This window comes from Labrus mixtus, chromosome 12, assembly GCF_963584025.1.
Source record: "Labrus mixtus chromosome 12, fLabMix1.1, whole genome shotgun sequence".
NCBI lineage: Eukaryota > Metazoa > Chordata > Actinopteri > Labriformes > Labridae > Labrus > Labrus mixtus.
The window spans coordinates 15,133,696-15,144,007 of NC_083623.1; the positions used below are offsets into that span (position 1 = coordinate 15,133,696).

General features: G+C 38.1%; 3 protein-coding genes across 7 annotated transcripts in view; 2 read left to right on the forward strand and 1 right to left on the reverse strand.

The window, feature by feature from the left end:
- LOC132985078 (alpha-N-acetylgalactosaminidase-like) overlaps positions 1-10,312 on the forward strand; it is a 423,896-nt gene that overhangs the window by 297,666 nt on the left and 115,918 nt on the right. The gene's annotated exons all lie outside the window — the stretch shown is intronic.
- On the reverse strand, positions 897-6,927 carry mtfr2 (mitochondrial fission regulator 2). Its single transcript, XM_061052209.1, has 8 exons — positions 6,759-6,927; positions 5,475-5,661; positions 5,191-5,295; positions 4,823-4,947; positions 2,570-2,772; positions 2,132-2,426; positions 1,781-1,964; positions 897-1,413 (listed from the first exon to the last, which is right to left on the reverse strand). The coding sequence occupies exons 2-8, from the start codon at positions 5,565-5,567 to the stop codon at positions 1,369-1,371; spliced, it is 1,050 nt and encodes a 349-aa protein (XP_060908192.1). The 5' UTR covers positions 5,568-5,661; positions 6,759-6,927; the 3' UTR covers positions 897-1,368.
- On the forward strand, positions 7,012-10,215 carry armc1l (armadillo repeat containing 1, like). 3 transcript variants are annotated; one of them, XM_061052210.1, is made up of 7 exons: positions 7,012-7,098; positions 7,372-7,544; positions 8,481-8,572; positions 8,921-9,104; positions 9,201-9,317; positions 9,465-9,539; positions 9,623-10,215. In XM_061052210.1, the coding sequence occupies exons 2-7, from the start codon at positions 7,392-7,394 to the stop codon at positions 9,815-9,817; spliced, it is 816 nt and encodes a 271-aa protein (XP_060908193.1). In that variant the 5' UTR covers positions 7,012-7,098; positions 7,372-7,391; the 3' UTR covers positions 9,818-10,215. The 3 variants fall into 3 exon arrangements, with proteins under 3 accessions (XP_060908193.1, XP_060908194.1, XP_060908195.1); XM_061052211.1 differs by having other exon boundaries at positions 7,067-7,121; XM_061052212.1 differs by lacking the exon at positions 7,012-7,098 and adding an exon at positions 7,137-7,156.

Genomic DNA, 10,312 nt, shown 5'->3' on the forward strand with positions numbered 1-10,312 from the left:
TGGACTGAGGAACAGATCCTCTGGAAGATGTCCTTCAAGGGAACACTAACAAGATTTGTGGAGTGGGAGACAGTATGGTCCAATGAAAAATTTCTTTGAAGACAATGTTGTGATTTTTGTGAGAGGAAACATACACAATTCTAAGTCATTTATGTTTAATGATAAATCATTAACACTGATATATTTAAAAAAAAAAAGATTGGTTATCAACCTTTTAGACCTTTAAAAGCTGAGTTATGGGTATTGTAAGGTGAATTCTTTGAGGCTGTAAGACTGTTCATTATTATGAAGGGGAGACAAAGATATGATTATAACTCATATTTGGATAACTACCCGTAGTGGTAAACAGATACAAATGTATTTGTCAAATATAACTTCTTCTGTAGACCCATTTGAATGGATGGTGGTGTAAACAGGTCATTATTAACATGATAAACAAAATCATAATGAAAAAAATCTATCAAAATATTCTAACTCATGACTGCTGATATCTACTGCACTCTTGTGAACTCTTTAAATATGCTATAACACCCACATACAATTACATTATGAAGAGTGTATTGCCGGAAAGGTGGGATATGAAGTCAAGAAAAGCAGATGTCTTAAAAAGAAGATATACCCCTGCATTATGGGAATTGTAGGACATAGTGTTTTTGGTGATGGGATTCATAATTCAGTAGCTTTATAGTATTTTAGAAAGTGTTTCACATAAAGCAGCAATGTTACTACACATCAGGTTCATGACTGGATTTGTTGACATCTTTGTTGCCCTTTGTTTAAGATTAAATGTCAATGCTGTACAATGGCAATGTTTTAAATGTTCATTTTGACTACGATTGGGAGGCAGACGTGGAGAACATTTAAAGTGAAAACAAGAACAAACCAAATTTGATCAGTGCAGTTAAAATGTTTAATAAAATAAAACAGGAAACAGCAGTTGCATAGAGTAGAGGCGTGTTAACCTTATAGCCCACTGTTATTATTTTCATTGGTTGAGGTAAGAATCAACATTAAGATAGATAATTAAAAGCTGCAATCTCTGCCTGTTTTAACACATTATACTTTAAAAACATATAACAAATGGATGTGTCAATAACACTGTAAGCATTACTCTGTACAAAACAAAAACAACTGTACCAAAACACTTCTTTAAAGCCAGCACTCTCAGAAAATATACATTCAAGCTTCCAAACAACAAGACAAAAAAATCAATTTGTTCATGTAAAACAAAACACTAACAGACAAGGAACAAACAGAGGAAATGTAAAATATTAGCTGCAGTAGTAGTCTGTGTGTGAGGCACATCCGTGGGAGCTGCATTTGACTGACAGGATGTTTGACGTTTTGGGTGAAAAGCTTCTCACAGGATCAGAGGTGGAGGCGCCCCTGACTGCGTCTGGTATGGAGAGGAACCTGTAAAAAGAAACAGCAGATTACTAGACCTGCGATCACTTCAATCAGCTCTTTATGCGATAAAGTTTGGTGTTCATAAAACAATAAACAGTAAATGTGTTACAGTGTAACGCACACCTGCTTTACCTGCTTTGACAAGTCAAAGTGTCTGCTGTGACAAGAGGCTTAATGAATTTTGGGCAGCTGAGCAGTGAGAATCTAACCCAAGTTTTTTTTCCTGTAGAGACACCTCACTGCTCACTACTTACCTCTCTATATCAGATGTATAACAAAATTAACCAATTACTTTTTCAACTGAAAGAATCACTAGAATGAATCAAATCAAGCAAAGCTGCAGGGGGATAGCTCATGCCTGTGGGAAACAAACCTTGTGTGTTTCTGGACTGCCGAAAGGTGAAAGTTCGACTGAGTTTTCTTTGTCAGAAGAATTGTTATGGCGATGTTGGGCAAACTTTCTCTTCAGTGCCTCAGCGATAAGAGCAGCCGGGTCGCTGAGTGATGCAAGACCTCCCTTACTGCGCCGCTTTCTGACCGGTGTTCCACCCGGTGATCTGAAAAAGACAAAAGGAAAACGCTTCAGCAATGGGACAGTCGCGGTCAATGTCATCACAGAAGATATTTAAAAAGGTTGAAAAGATTTTTACACTGAAAAGTGGATTTTGTATATAATCCATCACATTTCAAAATATCAATATTAGATATAATTCCTACGACCTACCTCTCCACTGAACGTAATTTAACATGATTTAAGTCTTTAAGAACATCCAGCATGGACGGCATCCCTTTTATGTTCTCCTGAAGTCTTAGCTGACCCTTATCAAGTTCTTTTCCATTGTTTCTGCGCTGGCGGAGAAGTTCTAATATAGACAAACTCTCAGAGGAGGAGTTACTACAAGGAGGAGGAGGAGGTGGAGGAGGAGGCGGAGGAGGAGGAGGAGCACAGCGAGGCGTGGAGGTGAGAGTTGGCGGAGGAGGAGGAGACATCAAAGCCATAGCAGGTGAATTACAGGACTCTGCGGGACCCGAGAAAATCAAGAAGAAGTACCAAAAAGGTTATTTTATTAAGTAGTAAGAATGAGGTTATCAAATAATGAACATGTTTGTATGTTTTGTGTAAAAAAAGGAGAGACGAGGTTAAAATGAAATGATTTAGTACCCGAGTCAGGAGCAGCAGTAACAATCATGGCAATCTGAGCTCGTAATTTGAGCAGCTCGTTCTCCAGCGCGCTGATCTTCTTCAGTGCGTCCGGCTCAGCTGTCGGTCTTACAGATCGGCCTCCTCTCTGGGATGGATTGGGCCGTGTGTACCTCAGCACATCTCCTTTAACCGTACTTTGTGTTTTTGGAGGCAAATGGTTCCTATAGAGATCACACATGACTTTCCTTTTTAATTAAAGTCATATACATAGTTTTTTGGGCCATTTAGAGGCCACTGAAGGATTGGCAGGTGGACATAGATGTTTGGAACCCATGACATAATGTACAATTGTGAGTCAGGCTGTAATTAAAGACGCACCGATTCAAATTATTTTGTCTAATTCCAATTATTTCAACGTTTAACCTGCTGATACAGTCTCCTGCAGGGATTATGATTTACACAACGAATAACTATAATTAGTGACTACTTCATTGGTCTATTGCTTGCAGTTTGTTATCTGTCTGCCTTTCTCTTTCTTGTTACCTTGGTGATCAGTCTTTGCAGCTGCTTTCACAGCAGCTCAAACTTTTAAGTCACTCGCTGAGTTTTTATTATTTAAGTGTCCCATCGTAACAAAAGAATATGAGAATAATACTAATTAACTGATATGTTAATGTACTGTACTCCCCCAGCCCAGGGAGCGAGAGAGTCTGACATATAGAATATTTAAGACCAATACAATACCAATATTGTGTCCACATAACAATATAAAGTGAGATAAAAAAAACACATATTAAACAGAGTTTATTATCTATAAGTATGTCTCTCTGCTAATACCTGTGTTTGCTACATGTCCCTCCTGGATAATAAAACCCAAAAGTATTATTTTGACTATTAAATTGTGACCAATTAAACTGATAGGCAGGCCTCAATCGAGTAGCTGAAATGTATACATCCTGAGTGTGAAAGCATAGCTTGTGTACATTAAGTATTTTTGTCTCATTAATGCCCATAAAATCAGACTTTTGAAAATGTGTTATTGCAAATGCTGGTATGACTATGAAATTGTAATTAACGGCACGCACAAAGCTAGTACAGTGAAGTTTTGAGCTCTGATGAAAATGGCCTTTGGTGTGTAATAATATTTCCATGGAAATGTTCTTAAAAGGGCTGTTTTCTTAAATATATAACAGAACGTGAAGAATAGTCTACAATGTTATTCATCTGCAATTGAGTTTCTGTTTAGCTGTGATGCTCTGCTACACATGCTCCAAAAAGAGTTGAATGTTTTCTGAACCACAGAAAATGTAGTTTAATGTATTTCTAATGTAATAAACGACTGAACAGTGGCCCAAGTCATGTGGTTCATAAGGTTCCACTTAGCTGCTACACACTACTTTTATGTCAGTTACCACAGAAAGGTCTACATTGTTACCTTGCTAGTCAAATACACACACAAACACACACACACACACACAGGGTATGTGTTGTCGATTGCCTTGCTGTTATTTAAAAGGTAGAGTTTGTTTCACACTCCTTTATTCCCTCTGTGCTGATTCTGGATTCAGAATCAAACAAAAACTGTCCAAGGTGAAACACACATCAATAAGCATGTGGGTTTGGTTTCTGCTGATTTCCACGAGTCGTTAATGTTGAAGCTACTCCTCCTAATAAATGTGACCAGTTAAATCTAGTCTAAGTCTAGCCCTGAGTGAGAGCTGCACAATAAATCACAATGTCATCATTATTGAAATAAGAGCATTCCCTGTACACACATCGCACAATTCTGAGACAGAAATAGAATGAAAAAAGCTTTCCATGTAAACAAATGGTCTTTTTTTTTTTTTTACTTATCATGCTTACTTCGAAACATTGAACAGAGACCAGGGTATATAACCCCGTCCATTTTGTCACACTCATTCATTCAGATGAAGCTCAAGCTAGACTGATTGGAGCAAATTGAGTGTTAGAAAAAAAAACAGCTGTTTTGGATTTATTTTGGATTTAGGACCCAACATTTTACAGGTATTGTGTAAAACATGAAAAACTATATAGACATAGAAACTGTGAGTTAGAGCTCATACTCACTCCTCAAAAAGTGTAATCATCACAGTTCATATCATTATCATAACAGGTCTATCCTGAGGTTGTCTTAGACTATAATCGGACTACATGCACTCCTTGACGCTAACATTTTATAAAATGAACTTAACATCTGGTTTGATAGACAGACAACTGACTGCATTTGTACTTGTCCGCCTGTGTTCTTACCTTGTCTTTGCAAAGCTTTCCCCCTCGTCTTCAAACACCCACATAACGTCAGCGAATGAGGGGATGGGAGGTGTACCCACATTGATGTCATCGTGACCATGAGCCCTGTAGTTGAGCAGAGGGACCTTAGAAGGAAAAGTGAACAAGGAGGGATTACAGACTGTGACACTAAGGACATGAGAAAATAAATGTCAAAATATAAACGTGTAACAGAATATAAACAGAAGAAGGCATGTATGGAAAAAGAACACATGGTTAGGAATAAGACATTGTTTATTTATGACAGACTTCATTCTTTAACCTATACGGTTAATGGTGGTTTTAGAGCGATATTCCAAGGACTGTTAAACACAAATATGTCAAGGTACCTGGAAGTGGACACGTGGTGTAGGTGCCAGTGGGAGGTTGGTCCCAATCATCCGCACAACACTGCGATACTGACCACGCAGCTGACTGTCCCACACTGGAACCAGCTAAACGTCAGACAACACACACACACACACAAAAGTCTGGGTTGAAAATGTGCATTTTATACAAATTCACTGATGTTACTTAATGGAACCATGACTGTAAGAATGAGTCAGATATGTGTGTGTGTGTGTGTGTGTGTGTGTGTGTGTGTGTGTGTGTGTGTGTGTGTTTCTGTAGTCACCATGTCTGGATGCACTCCAAAGTAATCCAGGACGATGTGCAGCACATGCACAATATCTTCTACTAAAGACATCAAAGGGTTTTCTTTTTTCATTCACCAGCTGATGACTGCAAAACTGTTCTTCCTGCTGACTGACTCGATAAGACGCCAACACAGAATTGAGGCAATCAAGTCACATACTTTACACCTGAAATGAAGCAAAAATAAAACATCAACACATAACACCCTGCATTGTAAGGAAGAACAACTGAAAGTCAGGTTTTGTTTAGGCTATACAATATGTAAACAAAGTCACCATTTATTACTTAAAACCTGGATGGATGGACGGCAGCAGTTAGCTGAAAAACACCTCAGTCCAGTTCTTAGTACTTTAGAAAAGCTTATTGGGTACTGAAGAATACTTCTGCTTGATTAAAGAGAATTGGAGACCGTAATGACTAAAATAAAAGAAGGGTCTTATGTGCTGAACATGAACGAGCAGGAGTACGTCTCTATAACTTCCAGTGTAGTTACTGTGTCATTTTCCATTATTGTATTTTTTTTTATTTAACTGATGTAAATATGTTTGATTTTTAATAATTATATTCCTGTCTCCTGTTTTCTTGAGCTGCTGTAACGCAAAAAGTTCCCCCATGGGGGATCAATAAAGTTTATCTTAATCTTTATGCAATGTTTCATTTGAACACTTTTAATAGCGTTGTTGTTGAAAGTCATTTAAATTAAGTTGTCTTCCCTATACATCCAATCGCCTATCTTCACAGTAAATTGATAATATTGATTAAAACTACATTGTTTTGTAGCACAGGAGACATATAGCCATTAAGAACTGTAAATACTTAAGACAGTATACATCTCCTTGAAAATTAAAATGAAACAGCAAACACAGAAACAACCATTATTGCATTGAATGTTCAGAAATGTGTTTGGATTTTAAGACGTGACAGTATCAGTTTTGAATAATCCTCGTCTAGATTTCAAAAGCCAAACAATCATTCTCAGACTTCCTGGGGTCCATTTTGATACAATTTGTAACAGTGTCACCTGGTGGCATCACAAACTGATGCTCGGACAGGAAGCTGTCTCTTTTACTGACATGTTATATTAAGTTTCAGCGACATAGAAGCGAAGTGTCTAGAGGATTTTTTTTTTCGTTTCGACCTAAAACTAACCTTGTTGTGAGCAGTGCACCGCAGTGTGTGTAAAACTGCACGGCTCATCAAAAGTACAATATGCGACGCCAGGAAACATGCGGGGTAAGCGGGAATATGCGTGTGAATTACTCACCGTGGATTCGTATGCTTGTCAAAACGAGAATCTACAACAACATTTGTTACGGTATTTAAACTACGTTCAGTTTTAAAAAAAACTCTTAACAGCAGACAAATAAAAGGAACTTGCAGCTTGCATCTGGCTCGCTCATCCAGGCAGCACCTCTCCGTGAATCAAATAAAGCCGCAGCAGCAAAACCTCCTCTGATTGGCTGAAGATACACGGGGCTAGTATGAACAGCCAATAGGAGTTAGCGGCCGTGCAGCGTCGGCAGCGTCTGCTCGACCAATAGTGCGTGAGGGAATCCCAGCACCAAGTTTTGTATTTTGATGCACGAGTTGCTTTCTTTTACTTGGTAAGAAAACGACGTATTTACCTGTATGTAGCGCCTTTTCAAGATATTTTTTTGAAAGGTTAGTCGTAAAACACGTAATTGTATGTCGTTTGAACTTTGAAAGTAAAGATGGTATAAGTCTATTTTGTGTGAAGGTGGACAACTTCTTCACATTTAAATAAAGCTAACGTTAGCTCAGTTAGCAGCGCTGAGGTTTGACCTGACGACTGTTTAGTTTTAAAGTTTTTAAACGATACAAATGTTGTCTACAGAAGTATCTTTCTAATCTTTCAGGTCTGGATAAGTTATCAGATATGATGGATGCACTGTCGGTGGTCAGTCAGCTGCGGGACCTGGCTTCTGAGCCGCAGAACCGAGAGGTGATAGTCCAGGATCAGGGCTGTCTCCCCGGGCTGGTTCTCTTCTTAGACCACCAGAACCCAGAGGTGCTGCTTGCAACTCTTCAGGTAGGTGACTGATAACTTGGTGTGCTTCATTAAATACACATTAAAGGAGCGTACTGTGTTTTTTTGAAGGTCAGTCTTCTCTATTTACTGCACGTAAAAGATACTTCATATTAAGTGCAGGGCCTCTGTACTTCCATGATGTTTTCTATGCTTGCATTTTTGGGTTACAATCATGAATACAATCATTTTTGTCAAAGCTTTTTTTTTATTTTACATTTGATTTGTTTTACCTTTTTTTTTTTGCATTCATTTATTTTTATCTGAAAAATATAACAACAAAAAACAGGCAACCCACATAAAAAAAATAAAAATAAAAAACCCGCACACACAAACCCAAAACAAAAAAGTGACACACACATCACATAACCATGATTCAGTTTTTTTTACAACCAAAATAATGTTTACATCCCCTCTCTTCATTATATATTTTATTAAATTAAGATATCACCACATTTTCCCCTGCCAACCTGTGTCTAAACATCCTCCATCACGTGTTGCCATGGAAACCATCTGTCTAGGAATTTTGCATTTTGAAGTCTTATTTTGAAAGTTATCTTTTCCATTATGTAAATTCCTTTGACAAGTAATTTCCAAGACTCGTGGGTTGTTTTACCTTTTAAAGAAAAGTGCTTTAAAGGTTAAATGTTGTGTGCAAATAACAGAAGAAGTCCCTCTTCACTAATAACATTCCAACAACCATATGTAGGTGGGAACAATTTATCTGCATGTTAAATGTGATTATAATTTATACCAAGCTTGTTTTATTAGTGTCGGAAAATTCATACATTTAATTATAGCCACTCTGAGGAATGTGAACTACACCTATTGCATGTTATTTTCCTGTTTAAAGATTTTGGAACGCTGTGTGTACGTGTTTGCAGTTGCACAAAATAGTAAAATGTAATCCCATCTTTCTGCCTCTCTCTTTGTTCTCAGACCTTGCGCTACTTGGCCGAGCTGTCTCGCAATATTGCCACCATGAAGAATGAACTGGGTATGATGGTGAGCTTGGAGAATCTAACTGGGAGGTGAGGGGATGTATATCTTCCTGTTGTTGTGCTCTGAGGTTTTCCTGAACTGTGTAATAATAAGTTTAAATAATGTGTTAGTGGTTAAAAAATTATTTCCAAATAATTTCATGAAGTGTTTACTGTATAATTGAAATGTCTTTTTTTTTTACATTTGAATTAAACAAAACAGTTGATGGAAATCAAAATAGTGATGTGTATACACACAAATAGATAACCAGTCATTAAACAGTATTTAATTAAAACTGATAATCAGACTGAATCATCACTTTGGTCATTTAAAACACTTAACAACTCTGAGATGTGTTGCCATTCTTCTAAAATAAATAAAATCATGTCTCCTCATAGGGATGGCCTTTCTGTTGACATTACAGCCTTGGCCCAAGAAGTGTTTGACATTCTGAGTGCTCCTCCCCGTCCTGTGCCACGCACACCCGAGAGGGAAAAGAAAAAGAAATCCCAGTTCTTTATCAACTCCTCGAACAAGAAAGCGAAGTCTGTCACTCTGCACATCCAGGGGCTGGACAGCACTGTGAGTAGTCTCATTAAAACCATACTCATATTTATTGGTTGACATCACTGTTTGTTACTATATGCAGTGATTAAACAGTATCTCTGAATTATGAAGGACCACCGGGGCTTGTGTGAAGAGGCTCTCCTGAAGGTCAGAGGTGTGATCAGTTTCACCTTTCAGATGGCCTCCAAGAGATGCACCATCCGCATCCGTTCAGACCTGTCAACTGAGGTAACACACAGAAACATTTTACTGTCAGTACCTTCGATGCAACTGACCTCTTGAATTTTTCTACCTGCAGTTGCAATCAATGTAATTGAAATGCCAAGGCCACTGATGTGCCAGTCACTAATCCCTCTCATGCTCTTTCATTTTCAGAGTCTGGCATCAGCCATTGCTGCCACTGAGGTGTTGTCAGCTCAACAGGTGGTGAAGAATGAAGCAGGAGATGAGGTCTGTGTTTTCGACTGTGTGGAAAACTATACTCATTAGAATATCCAAAATAAACATCTTTCCTCTCAAACTGTCTTCTTCAGGTTTTAATCCCTCTGAACTCATCTGGAGTCAAGGTGCAGCAGAACTCTGCTCTCCCAGACTACCTCCCAGAGGAGGAGGACAGTCCAGAGAAGGAAGTCAACCGAGCAATTTCCCGCACCACAGCTAAGGAAGATTCTAGTGGAAGCTGGCTCAATGCTGCCGCCGGTTTCCTCACCAAAACTTTCTACTGGTGAAACTTGAACAGTCCTATTCCGTAAAAAAAAAAAATGTCGGGTCAAAAGACTATGTGGCTGTTTGTTGCTGAAGGGGTAAACACTGGAAGTTGAGTACTGTGGGACAACATCCTGGCTTTGTACATGATGTGAGCGTGATCAACTTGCCACAAGTTGTTGTGACAAAAAACAAAACAATCTCAACATGTACCTCTCTCCTGCTCAGTGAAAAACACTTACATGTAGCTGTTCAAATCCATTATTCTTATCAAATGTAAATATTTTCTGTCTGACTTTCCAAACTAGCAAAATCCTCTCTGTAAAAAAAAAAGTTTTAAATAAGTTGCTACTTCTGTAGATGGTTGAAATTGTGTGTTTTGAGGAGTTGTTGGTTTATTCTAAATAAATCTACAAAATAACATGTTTTAAAGTGTGCACTTGTTTTATATGCCCATGTTTGTTTTTAGTGTATCAAAAAAGGAAAACAATCAATAGAAATACCACAGCAGTAAATGA

Coding starts and splice junctions, on each gene's coding strand:
- armc1l (XM_061052210.1), top strand. CDS start 7,392: ATGATGGATGCACTGTCGGTGGTCAGTCAGCTGCGGGACCTGGCTTCT. Junction 7,545..8,480: donor TGCTGCTTGCAACTCTTCAG/GTAGGTGACTGA, acceptor CTTTGTTCTCAG/ACCTTGCGCTACTTGGCCGA. Junction 9,540..9,622: donor AGAATGAAGCAGGAGATGAG/GTCTGTGTTTTC, acceptor TGTCTTCTTCAG/GTTTTAATCCCTCTGAACTC.
- mtfr2 (XM_061052209.1), bottom strand. CDS start 5,567: ATGAAAAAAGAAAACCCTTTGATGTCTTTAGTAGAAGATATTGTGCAT. Junction 4,948..5,190: donor CACCACGTGTCCACTTCCAG/GTACCTTGACAT, acceptor TTTCCTTCTAAG/GTCCCTCTGCTCAACTACAG. Junction 2,773..4,822: donor GAAAGCTTTGCAAAGACAAG/GTAAGAACACAG, acceptor TGATCTCTATAG/GAACCATTTGCCTCCAAAAA.